General features: G+C 32.5%; 2 protein-coding genes across 4 annotated transcripts; one reads left to right on the plus strand and one right to left on the minus strand.

The window, feature by feature from the left end:
- Positions 1 to 4,775: 4,775 nt before the first annotated feature.
- LOC106765065 (protein ACTIVITY OF BC1 COMPLEX KINASE 1, chloroplastic) lies at positions 4,776 to 14,867 on the minus strand. Of its 2 annotated transcripts, none has more exons than XM_014649556.2 (14): positions 14,476 to 14,867; positions 12,569 to 12,775; positions 12,409 to 12,498; positions 12,147 to 12,293; positions 11,458 to 11,622; positions 11,164 to 11,304; positions 10,885 to 11,064; positions 8,605 to 8,800; positions 7,840 to 7,967; positions 7,511 to 7,582; positions 6,050 to 6,162; positions 5,803 to 5,950; positions 5,649 to 5,718; positions 4,776 to 5,090 (listed from the first exon to the last, which is right to left on the minus strand). In XM_014649556.2, exons 1-14 carry the CDS (start codon positions 14,740 to 14,742, stop codon positions 5,026 to 5,028), a joined length of 1,989 nt encoding a protein of 662 aa, XP_014505042.1. In that variant the 5' UTR covers positions 14,743 to 14,867; the 3' UTR covers positions 4,776 to 5,025. The 2 variants fall into 2 exon arrangements, with proteins under 2 accessions (XP_014505042.1, XP_022638137.1); XM_022782416.1 differs by having other exon boundaries at positions 14,472 to 14,576.
- A 3,319-nt stretch (positions 14,868 to 18,186) lies between these two features.
- Positions 18,187 to 22,395, plus strand: LOC106764059 (replication protein A 32 kDa subunit A). 2 transcript variants are annotated; one of them, XM_014648269.2, is made up of 10 exons: positions 18,187 to 18,428; positions 18,647 to 18,757; positions 19,315 to 19,412; positions 19,557 to 19,598; positions 19,672 to 19,749; positions 21,255 to 21,330; positions 21,549 to 21,647; positions 21,736 to 21,803; positions 21,954 to 22,022; positions 22,100 to 22,395. In XM_014648269.2, exons 1-10 carry the CDS (start codon positions 18,324 to 18,326, stop codon positions 22,173 to 22,175), a joined length of 822 nt encoding a protein of 273 aa, XP_014503755.1. In that variant the 5' UTR covers positions 18,187 to 18,323; the 3' UTR covers positions 22,176 to 22,395. The 2 variants fall into 2 exon arrangements, with proteins under 2 accessions (XP_014503755.1, XP_014503754.1); XM_014648268.2 differs by having other exon boundaries at positions 18,189 to 18,428; positions 21,724 to 21,803.
- Positions 22,396 to 22,802: the final 407 nt, after the last annotated feature.

Here is a 22,802-nt window from a genome sequence, read left to right on the forward strand (position 1 = left end):
ATAGATATTATATGTAAAAAAAAAAAGATACATGTATATAAACATTTTTCTAGAAATTTAGAACAAAATTTTACCATTTATTAAGTAATTTGAAAAGAAAAAAATATATTCAACAACGAAAATAACATTGAATCAAACTTATTTAAGAAAATATATCTAACTTCAAATTTAAGTCATGTAAATGCTCCATTAATGTAGAGAAAGAAAGAGAAAGATTGCTATTTATAGTGGGGAGGTGTAGGGTATTTTTGGAATAAAAGAAAATAGTGGGGAGGTGTAAAATATTTTTGAAATAAATTAAATTAATGGGGAGGTACAGGTCCACTTGGGGAGGTGTAGGAAGCAACACCCTAATATCTTTTATTAAATTCTCATATTATTTAATTTGCATGTTTTTCCTTTCTACACCCCCTATCTTAATTTCTTACACCTAATTAATAAAAGTTAAAAAACCATTTTTTTTCCCTAAGCCAAAAATAAAACAACATTACAATTATGTTCTAGCAAAAATGTACACTCAATAACACTAACTTCCACACAAAAACACTAAAATCACAATATTACCTCATTTTTTCATATCCCTATTTTTCCAGATCTTACATTCACCCCTTCTCAAAAGAATTTTTCTCATAATACAATAACAACAACAATTTATGAACAGATCAAAAGACATTACAATAAGCTGCTCAACAAAAACCATAATTTATTCACAACTATAGATAGCAAGAAAGACTCTACATATATTCTCATCATGTAAATAACAAACTACAGAAATTCATAATAAACTAAATTAATTATAGAACAATTTACATATAGATTACCAAACCCTATACAAATAGAAACATTCGACTCTTTCACAAGAGACTCAACAACAATCTACACACTCATATATACGCATGTTATCACACAATCATACATATACACATACATTTCAATCACACAAAAAAAGTCAGATGAGCTCACTCCCAAGACCCCAAAGTTTTTTTCGAAAACCTGATTCTATTACCAAAATGTAACACCCCAATTTTGGAATACCACATGAGGGAAAATTTTAAATTTTTAAAATTATAATACTATTAAAAAAGTGAAAATATGGGGAGAAGTCGTGTACCTCCACATTTTCACTTTTTTTTTTATTTTCTTAATTAACTTAATTAATTTTTATTTATTAAATTATGTTTCTAAATGTATTTAATTTTAATTACTTAAGGTTTTTAATATAAATAAATAAATTTGATAGTATTATTTAATTTCATGTTTATTGTATATAATTAAAAATTTATCTTTTTTAGTATAATTAAATAAAAAATTTGATACTTTATTGTTTTTCTAAATGAATTAAATTTATTCACCAATTTTTACAATTAAATTACTTAACATATGTAATTAAATATTCCTAATTTTAATTTATTTCATTGAAATTAAATTTATTAAATTGTTTTGCAATACAATTTTTTTTCCAAATATAAATGAATTAAAAACATAATTAAATAAATAAAAATGATTTCAATTAATTAAAAAATGAAAAAAGTAAAAATGTGGGGTACGACTTCTAAACTCATTGATATTTCATTTGTCACCCTTGTATGTTGTGGTTGTGGTTTCCACAGGGGAGTTCTTATTGTGAAAGAGATAAGTTGAGATTTCGTTTTGAAAAATTTACACTATGACATATCGAAAAATCAGGGTGTTACTTAAAGAAGTACTCCTCCTTAATGAGTAACTTAAAGAAAATTAAATTGTTTCTAAATTTGATACCTTAAGGAAGAAAGAGAAATAATTATCAAATTTTTTTTTCATTTTAAAAATTTTCCCTTAATTTGACAAACCATATTTTACCAAGTTTTGGTGCACACTCAAAAGCTTCTACCTTAATTTTGAAATAACCTACAAAACAAAAAAAAATTTGGTTCCAAAAATACTTATTTGGGTCGTTTAAAGTTAAAGACAGGTTATTTTATAATAAGAATTCATGCATATATTCCATTTTGAACATCACAATGTTTTATTCTACATTTTTTTGATGTATGACCATTTTTCATGTAATAAAAACAAGTAACAACATTTCAGTTCCTATAAGTTGTTCCTTCTTCTACCCAAACTCTACAAGTTCTTTTAGTTCAATTTTTATATTTAAAAACATACCTATTTTTAACAACCTTTTTCTTTTCTATAAAGCTTTTACTACATTCTCATTTGGTTGTTTCTTGTAATTTCTTCAAATTTATGCAAGATGTACATTCATCACTACTAGCAAATTTTTCTTTTTTCTAAATAAGAAATTTTATTTTTCAAATTTTCATTTTCTTCATGCATATTTTCAAATTTTGATTTTAATTCTTTAAAATCAATTTTTAATTTCTTATGAGCAAGATCTAGTTTTTCTTATTCTAGCAATAATTCCTTAAATGTATCATGGAATTCATCTTCATCAAAATGTATATCATCAGAATTATCAGAATCGCTAGAGGTACTTACTTGACTTCCTACTATGTCGTTGTTCATTAAACAAATATTTGTTTCCTCATCAAAGTCATTAATACTTGATGCGGAGGTTGATGAAAAGCTTAAATTATACTCTTCCCACTCTTTTATTTTGGAGAATTTTCTTTCTTTATTTGGATAATTTGCTTTGATATGTCTTAATTCTCCACAATCGTAACACTTAAATTTTGAGGAGGATCATTGATTCTTCTTTTTGCTATATTTGTATTTTCTTATGTTTTTCATAAACTTTGTGGGCATTTTTATCAACTTGTCTGGATCTTCGCAATTAGAATCATCGTCGTCTTTGATGTTTTTGTTATTGACAACCTCAGATTTGAAAGCAATATTTTTTTTTATTCCTCGATCCTCTTCTTCTTTCAACCTTTCAAGTTTAATCATGTCCTCTCATAATTTACCAAACAAAGCCACCATAGACAAGGTTGCAAGATTTTGTGACTTTGTGATGGTCGTGAGCTTTGGCTGCCATGTTCAAATATTTTAGAATTTTAATATTTCACTCTTCAATATCAAAATTCTTACCAATGGATAGTTGATTGACGTGTGTAAAATGATTCTACACATTGTGGATTGTTTCCCAGTGTTTCATCCGGAACATCCCATATTCTTTGACTAAAGAGTTCTTTCGAGTACACTTAACTTCATATGTGCCTTCATGAGTTACTCTCAAAATTTCCCACATTTCCTGAGTGCTTTTACAAACAGAAATCCTATAAAACTCGTCAAAAGTTAAAGTAGATGAAATAATATTTCTGGCCCTAACATCATATTGAGCCCTCTTTTTCCCATCATTAGTCCATTGGGTATAGGGCTTAGGTTCCAGCGCGTTATTAACAGTAATAGTAGAAACAAAATGACCATTTTCAACAACATCCCAAATACCAATATTGACATACTCTAAAAAATATTTTCATTTTTATTTTTCAAAAAACATAATTGTTTCCAACAAAAAAGAGGGGATCTGTCAATTGAAGCACCTTGTGCATAATTTTTTAAAAGAGTTTTCAAACTAATTCATATATTGTCTTTCAATTTAACACTATAATTTTTTTTTTCTCCTAAAATCATCTTAATATTAGGAAAATATGGGATGTAAAATATAAAATGTAAAAAATATTACAAAATATATATAAGGTTGTTGTAAGTTATTTGGTACAATATGTATAAGTTTTTCTTTAAGTTTACATTTTCATTTTATTAAAACTCAAGTATAATCTCTATTAGTATCAAGCTTATAAGATTCAGAATCCTTGACGGACTGAACTTGAAGGGCGTAATGGTTGTTAATTTTAATTAATTTCACAATATTATAAATATCGAGTTTAAAAGTTGAAATTTGTTATCATTATAGCTTTTTATGATTTATAACTTTTGAAATTGTACAAGGTTAATATATCTAAAATGATAAAAAAAAAAAACACTTATTATATGTTTAAACATTTTTTTAACTGCATCTGCAATAATAATTTAAAAAGGGAACTTGTTATAACAATATTTACAAATTAGGTAAATAAAAAACTAGTTTCCAAATTTTTTTGTGCTAAATTTTAGCATGAATTCTTGCGCCTTATGTAGTTCTCAATTGGATTATCTTTTAAGAAAATATATGGCCAATTGGTATTTTTATCTTTAATATTTTGATTATGGGTTGAATTTTTTTCTTTTTTATAGAAAATCCACTTCATTACTCTAATCTTTCTTCTTTTTTTCTTTTTTTATAGAAAATTCACTTCAGTTCATATTTTATTAAATGATAAAATAAATTATAATCTCTTTCGAAGACCAAAAACATCAAGTAATTATTTCTAAGCTAAGATTACTATGAACTATAATTTCTTCAATGTTTAAATTAATTATATATTTATGTTCAAACTCGAGGTCAGAGATTAACAGTCGTATATAAATTGATTTAAGTGTTAGTAGTAAACTATATTTATCCTTAATAGTAATAAAAAAAAATCAAACTATCATGTATTTAGGAAGAAACGTCTCATATGTTGGAGTTGAGAGTACTCATCATTGAAGAGATAAGAGCAGTTTGTATGTATGTATGTATATATAAATGTATGCATATAATGATATATTCATATTTTAAAAAGACTTCTTATAAAGAGGATTGTAATTACAAGTATATTTATGAGTTATTTGCTTGTGTTATAATTTGTGGAAGCAATAAGAACGTTACAATATAAACTTTCAATCTTTAAGTCATATTCATAATTATAATGATTTTTATTTACTGTTGTTACATTTTTTTCACCAATAGTATTTAAATCAAACATAAGCTAGATTTATACAATAAATAACGCTGAAGGAGTTTTACCAGTTAAATTACAACTTAATATTTACTGAACAAAATATTGTTTCCTAGACAAATGTAGTACTGATTTTGTACACATTTATTCAAAATTTTATATATAGTAAACCTTGGGCACTATAAATAAGAAAGAATTGAGAGAAAATATAGAAGATGTGTAAAGTATACTCATCTGACTATGTGCAGGCAGCCCAGAGATTTAACTATCTATCAGACAAGATTGACTCACTCCATGAAAGTAGGAGATCCCTCACAACTGTTGGTAAGTCTGCACAGTATTGGTAGATTAATTGTGTTAAAAGATATAATCCACTCTTCATACAATTTTTTATTAGGCTTTTGTCAATTTGTTCATACATTTTGAATATTAAAATTCTTTTGTCTGGAAAAAAAAAGTTAAGCACCAAGAGTTTTTACACTGTCATTTAATAACAAGTTATCACGTTTAAATTTGTCTTAAGTTATGGATTATATATGTTTTTAATTCCCTTTTAAAAATTTGACCAAATTTAGTTTTCACCTTAAGAAATATGTAAATTTAATTCTTTTACCCAAATTTCAATAAATTTATTTGACATTTCAAATGAGTTTTATGATAATATTTAAATTATTTATACATTTGACACGTTTTTGTTTTAATGTTATTAAAAGCATAATTAAAATGTTAAATAAATTTAAAAAAATTTAATTAACTCTAAAATAATCTTAAATGTTATATCTACCATGACTTTTTATATGTTTACAACGTAAATCTTTAAGTCAATTTTGAGACATAATTAAGTCTAGTTGAATTAAGTCAATTTTTTGAAGCTTCAGTAGATCTTACCTCTAGCTACTTCTACGGCCACAGAAGGGATGTCTATCTGATCTTCAACCAACCTATACACATCGACAAGCTGTATAGAATACGAGTCAGAATTCTCCAGAACAAAATTAAGGACCTTTAAGGAAGTGGAAAGGGTCATACTATTAACACAAACCTCTTCAATATGAAGCTTTGAATCCTCAGTCAAAGCAAGAAGAAGCTGCCTTCGTATTCCTTCATCAACAAAGAAGAGGCGAGCTCCATCTTTGATTGTGTCAGTGAGGTCCAATTTTCTTTCAAATTTCCAGTCCCTCTGGATTTGCCTGTATGGAGGCGCCTCTAATGAGTATTACTGAATGACTTAAAAGTAAAACAAACATGCTTGTTTTTTTGCTAATGATAATGTTTTAAGAAATACGAACGTGTCTTTCACTTTCAATGCCGGATTGTTACTCATTTTCGCCACATTTTCCTTTGCAAGAACAATAAGGTTTTCAAGCCGTTTCCACTGGAAAAGACCATCTTTGAATAGAACCTGAAACAACAAAGTATATCAAGTGAGGAGCAACATAAGTTTACAATTACATAGCAAGTATGATTTAGTATTCAGTCTTAGAACAAGACAGTATCAATAAAATACTTTGAATGGAATCTGGATTAATTATTGTCGCTACTTAATACTTGCTAAAGATATCTCTTAGATAGTGTACTGAAAATTTCACATAGAGGTCCGTGTGCTTTGACCCAGGTAGCAGAGAGAGGGAAGACAGAAAATGGATAGAACTTTGCGGCAAAGCATGCTTCTAGCATAGCTTACAGAATTGTATTAACATTTAAAGAAAAAGGTGGAAAAAGATAGATTTATTGATTCTGTTCATATATATTATGCGGTTAGATCCATAAAAAGGATAAAGTTAGTATTTCTATCTCAGATACTGACTGAAAGAATTTCACATAGGAGTCTACTTTGCTTTGACCTAGGTAGCAGAGGGAAGAGAGAAAATGGACAGAACTTTACAGCAAATCAAGCTTCTAGCATAGCTGACCCAATTGTATTAACATTTAAAGAGAAGGGTAAAAAAAGAAAGATTTATTGATTCCATTCCCATATAGATCCATAAAAATGATAAACTAGGTATTTCTCTTTTTTGCACTATCAAGACAAGGGTTGCAAATCAGTGCCAAGAAGGATAACCACCACAGAGGCTAGAGTAGCTAAAGCGTCTTAAAAACAGTTTTGATAGGTAGTGGAACTCAAATCTTTGAAACGGGATACCACAGACTCTAGATACTCACGATAAGGCTGCAACTTCAAATCAAAAGTCCTATATTTTCCTTTAATTTGACTAGTGATCAAGGTAAAATATCTTTCAGCAGATCAGCGGGCATTCATACCTGGCTAGCTAACCTATTTCATTCTGTCCATCTAGGTAGTTCAACATAGCATGGGTGTGACAGAGAATACAATACAGATTCACTATTCCATAAGCCAATATAACTAAATCACCTTTCACCACTTAAGATGTAAGATACCAGACTAATGACACCAAAAGACATTATGCCACAGTGTACAAATCTAGCCATCTCCATCAAAATTAAACCCATCGTGCCTAACTAGCATTTTCTCCAGTGGCCATTATAAAGCAATATCATCAGCTTATGAATTCAAAAATATAGAAATTAAATTGGTTTTACTTCATGGAAGTATGTCACTATGGGGCCCCTTTGTCATCTTTCATCTCCAACCTTCTTACCCCATATGATAATTGAAATTGTTTCAAAATTAAATATAAATTGGCACAAATTAACTATGAGGATTGTAAATTATTCAGAATAAAATTCATGTGCATAAAAGTTTATGCATTTTGAACATAATTACTAACCTGTATGAGGCGTTCACGTAGAGCTGGATTTGGGTCAGTCAATAGTCGCTTAGCCACATAAGGGTAGGCAACCTATTTAAAATACTGGTGATCATATTACACTGGAAAATAAGGTATCATAAGGGACAACAGTTTTGACAGTTCCTCAAACTGGTCCGTTTACAATAATGAATTACAAAAGTATTTAGAACTTTATTATTTTTTATACCATATAATACAGCTTCCTTTCTTCTAATGCAACTTAAAAAAAGTTGCCTTCTAAAAATAAGTAGCATGCAGTTATCAAATGAACTTAAAATCTGGACAAGTCATAAAAATGGAGTCTTTACCTCAAGAAATTTGAAGTCAGGTTTCAGAGTAAAACAGATGCCTTCTTGGGTCAGTAAGGATCGAATTACAAGTGAAAACCTTTCTGGAATTCGAATGGGATAATTGTAAACCAACTGGTTAAACTTTCCTGCAGTGTATTTCATTAAAATTTGATCAGGGCGTGAAAAAATTGAAGTCTAAATGCTAATAACGTGTTCCTAGATTAGAAGAAATTTGAAACACCAAACTAAATCACAATAGAGATGTTTGAGTGCATATTTGGTTTAACGTTCAAACAAACTAAATGTGGATCCATTATGCTTATATATATATATATATATATATATATATATATATATATATATATATATTGAGTAACTTCCCTTTTAAACATCCAAAATCGAAATGAAGCTAAATGCCAAACCAAACATGTACTTCAGAATAAATAAAAAGTCATTAGTTTGTTATCCTATATAAGAGAACAGATTTAGTCCTCCATAAATATGTTGACAACCTCCATAAATTCCACTGAGGGAAAATGTGGCATTAAGAGATAAGAATAAGATGGAACGACATAGCCAAACAACTTGCAACTACGAGTCCATACAATTTCTTCATGCTCCGACAGAATTCACTGCGGCTTTTTACTTTAACAACCCCATTCAACAACACAAGAAAATTCAATCCCAAATTAGAAATTTATTTCGTCAAGCATTGGAAGTTAGGTCAAATGGTCACATTATAGTAATTGCTATTTATATTAAATAATCAAGGAAAATGCCTACCAGTGACACTACGAAAATTAAAATCTGACAGTCCTTTTCCTGCAGAGTTCTGCCAAATTGCTTCCAAAGCAGGAATTATAGGAGTAACATCAGTCCCTGGTGACAGGAAGCCTAATCTGGTGAAATCATTAGCCATTTCAGCATAGTCCTCATTCACAGCGTGGACAACAGCATCAATTAAAATCTGTTTATTTTGCTGAAGAAATGGATGAAGAACAACATGTTGTCAGCCACAAAAAAAAAAAAAAAGTATGAAAAGAAACAAAGAAAATTCCATGCTCAAGATTATAATGAAAGCCATCCTAAAAGCAAAATATTTTCCATTTACATAATAGATCCTTAAACGGGAAGTGGAAATAAAATGAAAGAAGTAGGAAATAAGGTTGTTTAAATAGAGTGAAATGGTTATAGTAGACGTGATTGATGTAATAAAATAATTTTTTGGTATATATTTTAAATAACAATTTGTAAAGTAAATTTTTAAAAATAATTTTTAAAATATCAAGTAGAGCTAAAATAAATTTTAAATTCATAAAAATTATTATCAAATCAAAAGTTATATTTCGAAAAAACAATACATTTAAATAAATTATTTCAGAAAATATAAAAATTTAAATAAATAAATTTATTTATTTATAATTTTAGTATTTTTATTTTAATTATTTGTTTTTATAATCTGTGTGTATATATATGAGTGTGTCTTAATAAAATATTAAATTATTTCATTGTATTTATTATTTTAATGTTTTTATTCTAATTATTACTATACTATAGAAACTTACACTTATAAAAAATTAAATTATTTTATTTTAATTATTGATTTTATTATAATATAAAAAAAAATTGACAGCGCAGAAAGTTTAATGTTTGATATTCTTTTCGTTATTTGTTTTTTGCACTTTCCCTCTAAATACATATTGGTGAACAGAAAAACAACCGAAGCAAACATAAGGTAAATGTGTACCCACTAGGGCTATGTGAGAAAGTTCAGTTGTGTTGGGCTCCATAAACATATTCTCACAAACCCTTCTCATGTAACCAAAAACAGAAGAGTATTGAAACTTGTCAAAAATATAAAAACACCCTCATAAAAGCCATAGGGAAATGCACGTAGTTTATAGTTGTATTTGTACTTTGTTAAGGTATAGGGTGTTGCTAGGCAAGGATCTTCAATTGGTTGCAACTTATGCTTCTGGGGTTTAATTCATTTAAGTTTGAAGCACTCACAAGACAGAAACCAATTAATTAGTCCTGTTCTTACGTAATGCAACAGTAGATATTAGAGCCGAAATCATTGCTTATTTTTCTTTTATGAAAGAATATTCAACAGGATTTATTAGACATAATGATGTATTTCATTGGTAGAGCATTCTTTGTATTTTCTTTTGCCTTCATAGAATAATATATAGTCCCTTGACTTTCATTTTTCTCTCTCTCTAATATACATTTTACATTTACTAAAAAACGAAATATGCAATAAAATCTGTTCTATTTGAAGGAAAGTTATTGACTTTCACGCGAAAGTTAAATCAGGATAAATTTGAGAACTATTAATTTCTTTCAAAGATATAACAAATCCATTATTTGTCCCGCATTCGAGTTAGACCTTTAAACAATGCAGCATAAAACTATGTATAGGGGGGCCCTAATCCTCCAAAATATAGTGGAACAAAATCAAATGAAAAGGCACAGGCAGTATGAAAATCTTTTAAAACATTTGGTAATTATATCATTAGCTACATCACCTTAAAGGTCTTTTACTCTGCTGCAAAATAAAATAATATAGCTCATGATGTTAAATTACTATTTTTAACTCAATATTCAGAGACAAGAAAAAAAAATAAAAAAGGACTGTATGGAGGTCACTGTGGGGGAATGGGGGAAGTATAGAGAAAAGAAAATATTAACACGATTTCACAGCAGTTTTGCATCAAGACAAATGATATTCTTCTCTCACATCAGAGAATGGTAAGGGAGAACATATTCATGACAAAAAAATAACATGTACCGGAAACATGTGGGTTTAAACTAACATGTATGACAGCTTTAGGCATTTCATGCAATGGCAAACATTATCAGAGATGAACAATAAACGACGGCATGGTTTAGTACTCCACCTACTTCTGAGTGACCTAAATCCACACTCGTCTTATGGATGAATGCAAATAAACATTTCATTATATGCCATTATTTTGTAGCACACCAAAACAATAATTGATTGGTCAGAGCGTGAAAAAAGTAATGATCATTGCCCTACATGCTTGTCGTATGAAGAATTACCTGACTGAGAACAGCGACATTGCCAAAGTCCACATATGCAATTCGCCCATCACGCATGGCAAAAATATTTCCAGGGTGAGGGTCTCCATGAAATAGTCCAAATTCCAACAATTGCCGTAGGGCAGCACTCACTCCAATTGTTAAAAATCCATCTACATCAATACCAGCTTCTTTGATAGCCTGATTCACGGGAGAATTGTTATCCACGAGACAACAAACGATGCTGCTTCAAAAAGACACAACATATAGTATTATCATCCCTGATCCAAATAAACAAACCTGTGGATTGGTACACCTGATACCATCAATCCATTCCATTACCAGCACACGAGGACCAGAAAATTGTTTGTAAACCCTGGGAATTTTGACAGTAGGGTCATTTTTAAAATTCTCCAGGAAGTCTTCAAGATTTCGGGCCTCCTGAAATAGATAGAGAACTCGGTAAATTTGTTTACAACAAACATAAAGTGAAAGACACTAAAAATGCCAAGAAGCACATATTGGGTGCATTGATGAGTTCAAAGCACCCCATTAAACAACCATGACAAACTCAAGGCAGTACTTAAAAGTTACCAGGGTATAATCAAGCTCTTCCAAAAGCTTTTCACCGAATTCATCAACAATCAGCTCAGCATTACATCCCAGCTTCTGCATACTGATGCCATTTAAGAATGAAGCCAGAGTGCGGAATAAGAAAAGATCCCGATATATAATAGGCTCTATCCCAGGCCTCTGAACCTGCAAGAACAAAAAAGCCTTCAGAAGTTGATTTAATATTGATCTAAAACATCATGTTTTCCCCTTCGTTTATATTTTAGCAATACATTTGAGCACTTTAATTATAAAACCATATAAAAGCCATATTTGACAACAGAAATTAGTAAAATACGAAAACAAGTGGAAACTCGAAACAAGAAAGAAGTCATAAATCATATATCACTAATCCCTAAATATGGACAAAGAGTCAAATACAATTGAAAATTAAAAAGAAAGAAATAAAGTCTACTGGTTGGGAAAAGTATGTAAAATAACAATGAATCAACCCAACAAAATTTAACATGTAAAACTGTTGTAAACACAATGTTTTTAGCACAGAATTCAGGTCACAGCAGGAAATTAAAGTGTTATAACGTAAAGGCAATGGCTTAGATGCAGCAAAAAGAAGATTAAGCAAAATAATTTAGCGGATAATTTGAAAACTATTAGCTAATCAAACAATTTACATTAAAACTGAGTTATAATGCAAGGTGAGAAAAACAAACCTTGATAGCAACATCTTCGCCAGTGGCACGCAATGTTGCTCGGTAAACTTGACCTAAACTTGCAGCTGCTATTGTCTCTGATGAGATTTTGCTGAAAACAGCTTCAAGGGGTTGACCCAGATCCTCCTCTATGATTCTGAAGGCAATCTAGGACATTTTTAGGTCATTCATCAGAATTATAATGTCCAAATGACTATGATATCTAAATGCTTAGCATGAATAAAATTAGAAAGTACAGTTGATGCACAGTGGTAACTTTTACTTGATTAGGAAATGAAGGAACATCATCTTGAAGGATGCAGAGTTCATTCATATAATCTTCTCGAATGATATCAGGCCTGTTTGCAAGGACCTGTCAAGCAAACAATATCAACTACCTAAACTAACCCTTGCTGGCATGAGAACAAAACTAAGAAACACACCTGACCAGCTTTAATGAAGGAAGGCCCCAGATCACACAAGAGGTTCCTAAGCTGTCGAGCACGATATGGAACAACCTCTTCATCCCTTCCAACCAAGAAATCATACACCAAGTTAGACCAGTACAAGCCCAGATTCCAAACTATCTCCACTCCCCGCAACATAAGTGACAAGGTGGATCCTCTTGATTCCAACACCTTATTTCTCACCTAATAACCACAAGGAAAATGTCATCAAATTTAAGTACCTTTAAGTTAGAAATAATCATCCAACATACTGGCATGCTTTATTTTTTTCTCTGGCTTCGAAAAGCTACCATCCCTCAGCAAAACGGGATACTGAACCCCATTTATGACAAAACCTATGTCCATTTTATAGTAGCATGCTTAACATACTTGTCAGTTGTCATGCAGATATCTGAAGTTTAACATCTTATGCCATACAGTATAGTCTAAAATAAATTACTTTAACATCTGCTCAGTTAGGCAAATACCCCTTTTATTTGGATTTGTATTCTCAAACAATGTTTTAAATCCCAAATAGCAGCAAGCAGCAGCTGCTCCGAAAACACAATGGCGAAATAGCCACTCCTCTGAATTGTTTTATAATTTACAAATTGTATAATATATACATAAAAATTCTAAAAAATGACAAAAGTTACTTAATAACATTTGTTATTAACAATAAAACGTCATAGGTGTCTCAAACAATACATACAAGTAAATGCCAGTAAAAGTCGAATACAAGGTTTTTAGATCGGAAATATAAGTCATAATCTTCAAATCCAAGTCTTCTTTATCAATTTCACTATCGTTTATTTCTATAATATTTCGATTTTGGAAATTAAAATCCCAAAATAGGCTTCTAAAAAAACGCTGATGTCCCTGTTCTGAGGTATTTCTTGGAATCAATACATAGTACCACTACACGAAACCGCTATGCTACAGAAGCCCCTGTAGTGGGCAGGGCCAACTCTGCACCTCTATATGCGTTATTCAAAACCTTGTTCTAAAAAGTATGAAAAAGGGTGTAATTAATAGGGAAAACAGGTGCAGAGTTGACATTCATATGGATAAGATAAATAGATAGTAAGAATCCACCCCATTAATTAGGGGTTGTCATTTCCGCTTTACTAGCTAACGTGCCCTTTAACCATCTAAATCCAAGTCCTCGGGGCACGAAAATAAAACAATTCTGTCTAGCACCCAAACAACTAAACTAAAACTTTTAAAAAATGCAAAAGGTATGCAGAGGCATCACTATCAGAAGGAAGATCCCAACGAGGCTAGCACCTCCAACCCTATGCATCATGGCATTAAATAAGCATTCCTAAAACTAGGTTACTTTGAACCAATTGCAACTCAGGACTGACTGATTCTAAATGGTCACTCGTCCAAAGACACAAATGTAATTTAAACGTCACAGACATTGAGTAATAGATGCACGCGTCCATTTAAATTCTAAAATTACAAAAAAAAAAAAAATACCCTAAGAAATAATCATGACAGTATTTTATCACATGACCTTACCAAACAGTTTAAATTCATGAAATTATGAAAATAAGACCAGCAATGACAGATTTTTAATAACTTTACTGCTATATGTTTGTGACTAATTAAACATGTGTTGGTAAGTTGGATGACAACGTTGATTACTAACATTGCTAGATATTGTATAGGGAGCAACTTTTGGAATTGAGTTAAACTCAAATCAAAATTTCAACATAGTCTCAGTAGTTAGTGTTAGGCCTACCAGAGCAACCGTTATTAACTCATAATTGGACCAAATACACATGGCACGGGTTTAGTTCATCCTAACTGATATCCAAACACACTAAAATGACGACGAGACACTTAAAACACACGCACAGAGAGAGAGAGAGAGAGAGAGAGGCTTAATGCGTACGTACGATCTCGGGCGAGTACTTGCGGAAAGGGATGCAGACGCCACGCTCGATATCGAGCTGCTCCAGCGCAGTGCTGCTCACTGCCTGAAGCGCCCTCGAAACGGCGCCGTTCGTCGCGGCGGAACTCGAAATCCGCATACGGCGCGCCCTTTTCGTCCGCTGAAACGAATATGGAGCAGTGAAATTCGAGGTTCGCGGCAGCAAGAGCAGAGTGTCGCGACGGAGAAGGTGGGGAACCGTGCACGAGGAGCTCGCGTAGATGGAATCCATGGATGAGGGAAATCGAATCTGAAATCCTTAAATTTGGAGCATTTGCAAGTGATCAGAGAGTTGAGATTTCAGAGTCAATGAAGAACCAAATTGAGCTCTGAAATGATGCTTTTCCATTAAAATACGCATGTAGCAAGAGAAGAGAACAAAAACACTTTGAGAGTTGTGTGGTCCACGTGGCACAACCAAAACAAACCACATCCACATTTTTTTTTGTGTAAATTTATGTGGACACTTTTTGAGCTGAGTTGGCTACTTATCTCGCTATATTTTTTAGTTTTGATCATTTTCATTTATGTAAGTAGTGGGATAGGGAAGGTGATAAAACTAGGTCAGCGCAATTGTCCTCTTGGATTGGATTTGGATCCGAACTTATCAATTTTTTATAGGTTTAATTGCTTTTTTTTTCTAGTTGATTGAAGTGTGTCAAATTTGTTCTCTTTTTAGAAAAATATTAATTTTGTTTTCGTATAAAAAAAAATTGTGTCAATCAAGTCATTTCCGTTAAATACAAATTAAGGATGTTAACTACATTATTTTCGCTTAAATTGAACTTTCTTGCCTGAGTAAGATTTGCAGAAAACCAAAATACAAGTTTTGTCGGTATTTTCGCTTAAGCTAAACAATTTTCGTCTGAGCTAAATATTTTTGTGTGTGCGAAACTTACTTCGTCTGGGACTAAAACTTGGTGTGCTCATTGGATATAAATTTAGTGGCTTCATAGGCCATGGCTGGGATAAAGTGCAATGGTGATGGAAAGGTGAAAATGATTATTTTGAATAACTTTAACTTTGGTGGTACTTTATCCAACAAGAGAATCCAATGTTACCTCCATTGCATGGTCTTTAATAATAGAACGATGTATTCGTTACCTCCATCATGGATTATTGTCACTCCACGAATCAACCAAAATTTGAGGGTAACCTAACCCTTCAAGAAAATCCAACAATGCCATCACCTCAAATGCACACATAGCCTCAAGTTTCGACAAGCAAAAATCATTGCTTTCAAAACTCACTTTATCCGCTGCAAAATCAAGGATCGAACCCATGAAGTGGTTATTATTCAAATCCAATCGCTCCAACTTCGTCTCATTCAAACCACGTGAAATCAACCCAACAAACTCATTCCTATTAAGATCGAAATCCCTCAACGAGACCAAATCCCCAATGTTCATCGGAATACTCCCACTAAACTTATTCCCATGAAGCCGCTAAACTTATGTCCAGTGAGCACCCCAAGTTTTAGCCCCAAACGAAGTAAGTTTCGCTCACGCAAAAGAGTTTCAGTGGCTCAACTTTAGTTGCAGGACATTTTTAGGTCAAGCAAAAATATTTTAGGTCCAGCAAAAATATATAGTTCAAGCGAAAATTGTTTAGCTTAAGCAAAAATATCAACAAAACTTGTGTTTTGGTTTTCTACAAATCTCGCTCAGACGAGAAAGTTTAGCCTAAGCGAAAATAATGCAGCTAACACCGTTAGTTTGTATTTAACGGAAATAACTTGATTGACACAATTTTTTTCTATATGAGAATGAAATTGACCTTTTTCTAAAAATGAGACAAATTTCACACACTTCAACCAAACTGGAGACAAAAGAAACAATTAAACCTTTAAAGAATAACATTCACTTTGATACGTTGTTATAAACTCAAACTTTTTCATTAATTTGTACATTTGATCATTTTTTTGTAAATGGATATTTTCTTTATGTTTTGATAGTCAAGAACATTCATGAAAAGTTTTTAAGCCACTCAAATATTATTACAAATTAGGCTTAATACCTCCAATGGTCCTCTGTTTTGTCAACTAATCTCATTTTGGTCCTCAAGTTTGCAACAGTCTCAATTTAGTCACAATTTTTGAAAATATGCACATTGTATCCCATCCGTTAAGTGGTAGCAGACGGCGTTAAGTGTTATCCACGTGTTGGAGTGAGAATGTGGTGAGGTGTTATTTTTTTTTTTTACGTGTCCTGTTTTCATTAAAAGGAACATTGATGATGTGGCATCAGAATTGGATTTAGGGTTAAATGGGATCAAAAATTAGAAATTGGGATTTAAGGCTGTGGAATTGAAATTGGGGATTTGTTGCGACAGTCCTCCCGTCACCGCCACCGCGCCTCCTCACTGGGTCGTCGCTCCTCCTCACCGGCCAAGAGCGCTGTCGCGGACCACCATCAATCTCGGCCAGAGATATTGCCACCGTCGTGGACCACCATCAATCTCCTCCTCATCGATGTTCTCGCCGGAATTGTTGCCCTCACCGGCACCACAACACCGCTCTCCTTCCTCTCCACTCAAGGGTTTTCTACTTGTCTCTTAAACGCCAAACGCCCTCAACGACACCCACCGCCGGTGTCGAGGATGAAAACGTTTTCCGAATGTCGATTATCGGTTAGTTTTCTATTGTTTGATATTTCTTCTTCTAGAATTGGAAACGATGAGTATGTTGTGTGCATATGAGTGTGAGTGTGGGCGGTGATGGCTGTTTTGAGTTAACTTGACGAACGTTGCATCATAACAGTGCTAAGAGAGGAGCTAACAGGATAGGTGTTTTATGTTACGGGCCGAAGATGGCGGAAATTTGGCACTTGGTATTGGAGTCATTTGGTATTGAAGTCATGGGACTTTGTGATTTGGTCAGATTTGGTCTGTATGTTTGTTCATCACATGTGAAGGGCGTTTCGAGATAGGGAGTGGTTATACGACTTGCAAGGGAGAAGAAACTACTTCTGTTTTATATTTTCTTTTTTTTTGTTTTGTATGAAAACTGACATGAAAAGGGGATACATCTGATTCTGCCTCTGTTTTCCTTCTTATTACTTGTGTTTTCTGGGTGCAAGTAAATGGATATTGAAGTCTTGATGCTGGGGAATATACATTGTTTTCTACTGTTAGCTATTGCAGGCATTGAAGTCTTGTTCTCCTTCTTTCTCTTGTGGTGATGATGCCACATCACCACTAAACAGTCCACGTAAAAAAAAAAAAACACCTCACCACATTCTCATTCCAACACGTGGACAACACTTAACGCCGTCTGCTACCACTTAACGGATGAGATACAATGTGTGCATATTTTCAAAAATTGTGACTAAATTGAGACTGTTGCAAACTTGAAGACCAAAATGAGATTGGTTGACAAATCAGAGAACCATTAAAAGTATTAAGCCTACAAATTATAAACAATTATATTCAATTCAATTTATTAAAACTAAAATAAAATTGATTTATATTAATTATTTTAAATAATATTTAAAAAAAATTGATGTGAACTTTATTAAATATCCTCTTCATAATAAAAAGTCAATTTAGAAAAGGAGTTATTTAAGTAAACTATTAATTAAAATGATTTATATTTTTTAAAGAATTTAGTTAAGCCTTTAATTAATGTTTTTTCTTATATTTCTTATCTGAAAGTTGAAACCCTATACGGCGGGAAAAGATAAAGGCAAACGACCTTGGCGGGAATCAAAATAAAAAACGACGCGCAATTTTGGTTAATTCATTCAAAGCATAACATAATCCACAATACACATACCATCAACTGTTTCAGTCCCCTCTCTTTCTAGGGTTTTGAAGATGTTCTCCAGCTCTCAATTCGATGTCACAACCGGCTTCTCCGGCGGCGGATTCATGTCCTCTCAGCCGTCTAACTTCAACGATTCCTCTCCCGCACCGCCAAAAGTATGCAACCGATCTTTTTTTTTGTAATTTTCGATTTCTCTGCAAAATAGAAACCACCAAACAAAGCACGCACGCACTTAGGATGATTTATTTTGTTAGAAATGAGTCGAACGATTTGGTGTTAACCTAATTTCAGTAGTTAGAACTAATTTTGTTTTTCGTTTTGAAAGCGAAACACTGTGCTCTACTAACTTTGTTGTGTGTTTTGGTCGTTGAAGAGTCGCGAAACTCAGGGTTTGGTGCCGGTGACGGTGAAGCAGATTAGTGAAGCCTCTCAAACCGGTGACGAAAAATCGAATTTCGTGATCAACGGTGTAGATCTGAACAATGTATGCCTCGCGCTTTTATTAGTCAGTTTTGAATATTTTTTCTTTCATTTTATAAGAATTGGTATGCCGTGCTTTTTTGTTTATTACATAGTGGAGAAAAACATATATTAGTAATGTCATGGTACCCTCGTTCGAAATATGGAAAACTATGTCATGTTTTTGTTTGAGTTTAATTTTTTGGTATTGACTGCGTAACACTTCTAAATCACTGGATGCATGTGTAATAAAGTTGTACACTCACAATGACTATAATTAACAGTTATAAACGGTTCGTTTATAATTTTTAGTTTCTAATTGGTTAAAGACTTGAAAGTGGAGACATCTTTATATTAGCCATGCATGAAAATTAAACTCTTACTTTACATACTTTAATGTTTGCTTAAGATTGGAAAATATATGCATTGACTGCGTTATTGTCATCTATTGTCTGTTTACGAATTTCATAATGACTACTTTAAGGGCACGATCTATGAAAATTTTTCGTTGCCTAATAATGTACAATACTTTATGTTGACATTGTCTTATTGCTTTCTTTGCTTCACATTATTTTGGTTCAGGTAACACTAGTGGGGATGGCGTTTGAGAAAGTTGAGAGAAACACCGATGTCAATTTTGTTTTGGACGATGGAACTGGACGAATAAAATGCCGAAGATGGTATTCTGTGCACTATAAATGTTATTTCAGATTGAATTAGTTTTCAAATAATTTGTATTGTGTTGCTTTGCTTTCTATTGTTGAAAATTTTCCCCAATAAATGTTTGTAAAATGTGGTTTGAGTTTTTGGTGTTCTTTCATCAGGGTTAATGAGACTTTTGACACGAAGGAAATGGAGGAAGTAATGTAAGTTCATGAATATGTAATACATGAGTCTGTGATTGTTATATTTCTAACCTTGATGTTTTTTCAATGATAGGAATGGTATGTACGTCCGTGTTTTTGGGCATTTGAAAAGCTTCCAAGGCGTTAGGCAACTTGTTGCTTTCTCTGTCAGGCATGTGCTCTACACCCCTTTTTGTGTTATGTTGTAGCAATTGTGCAGTGGGTGTTTATTTACTAATTTGATATGATATCTTGGTATGAATACGATTTTCTCGAGTCTTCAACGAGAACAGGTTCAAGTCACTTATGGAGAAGAGTTATCCTTTGTCTATGTCATTGGTCATTACTTTAGGGATCTAATTATGACTTGGAGTAAATTTATAGAATGTGTTATACACACCTTAATAAGCACAGGTTTAAGTCAGTTATGGAGAAAAGTCAATTCTTGTTTATTTCATTAGTCATTATTTTAGCTATCTAATTGGAAGTTGGAGTAAAGTTATGGTTCACTATATCTAATGTTAAGGGTGTTTGATATTGAAGAATTGGGTGGCTGTCATTGTGGTTTATCAGGTTCACCAATGTTCAACAAATGTATATGAATCCTTTGNGGGCTCTGTCACTTGCTCCCAGCATGGGGCGCTTCCGTAATGGCTTGCCACTGATATATNTTTAGATACACTTTTACTAACTGAAGGCTTCTACAATTAAAATTGAAATCGGGGAAGAGAGTAGAGACAGGCAAAGATTTAGATTAATAGTGGGTGTACCTACTCTAAAATTGACTCAACAACTTACATCCTCCCTTTATTTCTAGTAAAACAGTTGCAAAGTTGTTCTTCCTGGGCTTTAGAACCATTGCATATAATAGAAGATCACTGATTATTGATTTTGTTAACGATTCAAAGCACCTTTTTTGCGTTGGATGTATTGATACCTTGCTATTAGTGGGTTTTCTTGCTTAGCTTGGGAGCTATTGCTGATATGCATTTGGGTGTTTAACGGACTGCATTTTCTCTGGGGTGTGTATGGCTGTTTTAAGAGGTTTCACATAAACCACTTGGGATGTATCGGAGGTTCTTATGAGATGGTAGTCTCTTCTGCTGTATTTAACATTTAGGCATGTACTGTCGTATATTTAGTTGTATTTTTCTTTTGTCAAAGCAAACCAGAAAAGAAATGGTCGTGCCTGCAAGTTGGTGATTACTGAGGGTCTATTGGTTATGTTTCTGTATCTTCTCGTCATTGTTAAACTTATCTAGTACTTATAATTTTTCGGAGGTTTTTTCCCTATTATTAAATTATAAATGTGAGCGATATCAGGTTTTTTAGCCTCACGGAATTTGTGGTTTTGATTTTCAATATTGGTGTTTGCATTATTTAGACTTCAATCTTAGTTTTTATTGTCGGTGATGGGTCTGCCCAACTTTCTGGAGGTAGCATTTGATTTTCAAAATTTCCCCTAGAACAGTGTATCTTTTGGAGATTCAGTGTTTGTTGAATTGAGAAATTTACACGTGAATTACAAAGTTATAGTTATATCTGGTTGTAGAAAAATGATTTTTTTTCAAGTTGTGATTTGTGCAGTTTTCCATGACGAGAAAGTGTCTATATTTGGAAAATTGTGTAGCTGAGTTTTATCGTATACTTATTTCATATTCATGGTGCTTTTCACAGGCCCGTGACAAATTTTGAGGAGATCCCTTTTCACTTTATTGATTGCATACATAACCATCTCCGCTCCAAACTGAAGGTGCACACAACTTTCAATACTTTACCTGAATTCTTTTAGATCATAGTATGATGGTTCAGGGCAGTGGATAGTGCATAGATATCCCACGAATTCAGAAAAATTGAGAATCGTCTATAATCCAGTCATTGGACCATTAGAAGCTTTGACTGTTAACATTCCCAGCTATGTGCCTTGTGAAGTGGACATACCTGACATGTATATTTTTGTTTGGATCGTAGTTGGAAGGAATCACTTCTACAAATCCTTCGTCCGTCTCATCTTTGAACACTCCTGTCAAAAATGCCTCAAATGGATCTCAGCCGCCCACATCAACTCCAGTATGATATTCTACATCACACATTTGCTGTTTGCTAAAGTTTAATTGGATTGATGATACTATTTTTCTAATCTCAGGCATATGTACAGTATAGCGTGGATGGACTTAAGGATTGCGATAAATTGATTATTGATTACCTGCAGCAGCATTCAGATATGTGAGTTATAAATTTAAAATTGTATTTTTACTTGATTTCCATTAATTTAATATTCGATCTTTTCAACAAATGTAACATTTGGATTCTCATCGCACAAAACTCACCTGACTTGTGATTCCGAATGATTCCAAAACTGGATTTAAATTGCAGGTCAGATGAACGGGGAATACATGTCAATGAATTATCCCGGGAGCTCAAGCTTCCAATGGACAGGATCATGTCAGTTCTGTTATATGTATCTTTCTCTTTACGCAAAGCATTTGCTGGTGATGTAACTCAACTGTTTATGTTGTTAGGTTGTCGCTGAAGACTCTTGGAGACGATGGTTTAGTATACTCTACCATTGATGACTACCATTACAAACAAGCTTGATATTTTATGTAACGAGGAATATAGGTGAGGATCGAGCTGGATACTACTACTACTAGGACATGAACCGTGATATATTTTGACTACAAGTTTCGAGTTGTAGATATGTTTCTGAATCAATTGATCTATTGTATGCTAAAAACAAAAAGAATCAGCTCTGTTAACACTTGTTAAATGATTTTAGGCTGGTTTGAAAAAAAGTTGTATTTTCGCGTTTTTTTTTATAAATTTCTTGGATACCGTTTTTGTTTCCAAATCTATATTTTCTGGAATTTAGGTAATGTTCTTAATATCATTTGTGCTCCAATTGCTCGTAAACACAGAATAATAATAATAATAACTACTATTATTATTATTATTGCAATTAAACTATTATTTTAGGCCCAGTCTTACGATTATGAAATTTCTAATAAATTTAGGTACAATGTAACAATCATTCGTGTGAGTTATCTGCAATTCAATAACACCCACCACTTACACAAGGCCGAGGAGTTAAAACCTGTTATTGGATTTGAAATATCCTTGTATGACCGTGAACACGGTTTCAATGCCTTTGCATAAATAAAGGGTTATATGTTTTTCGTCCCTCAACTATTGACCGTTTTTGTGTTTAGTCCCTCTTTCAAAGTA

The sequence above is a fragment of the Vigna radiata genome, chromosome 6 (assembly GCF_000741045.1).
Source record: "Vigna radiata var. radiata cultivar VC1973A chromosome 6, Vradiata_ver6, whole genome shotgun sequence".
NCBI lineage: Eukaryota > Viridiplantae > Streptophyta > Magnoliopsida > Fabales > Fabaceae > Vigna > Vigna radiata.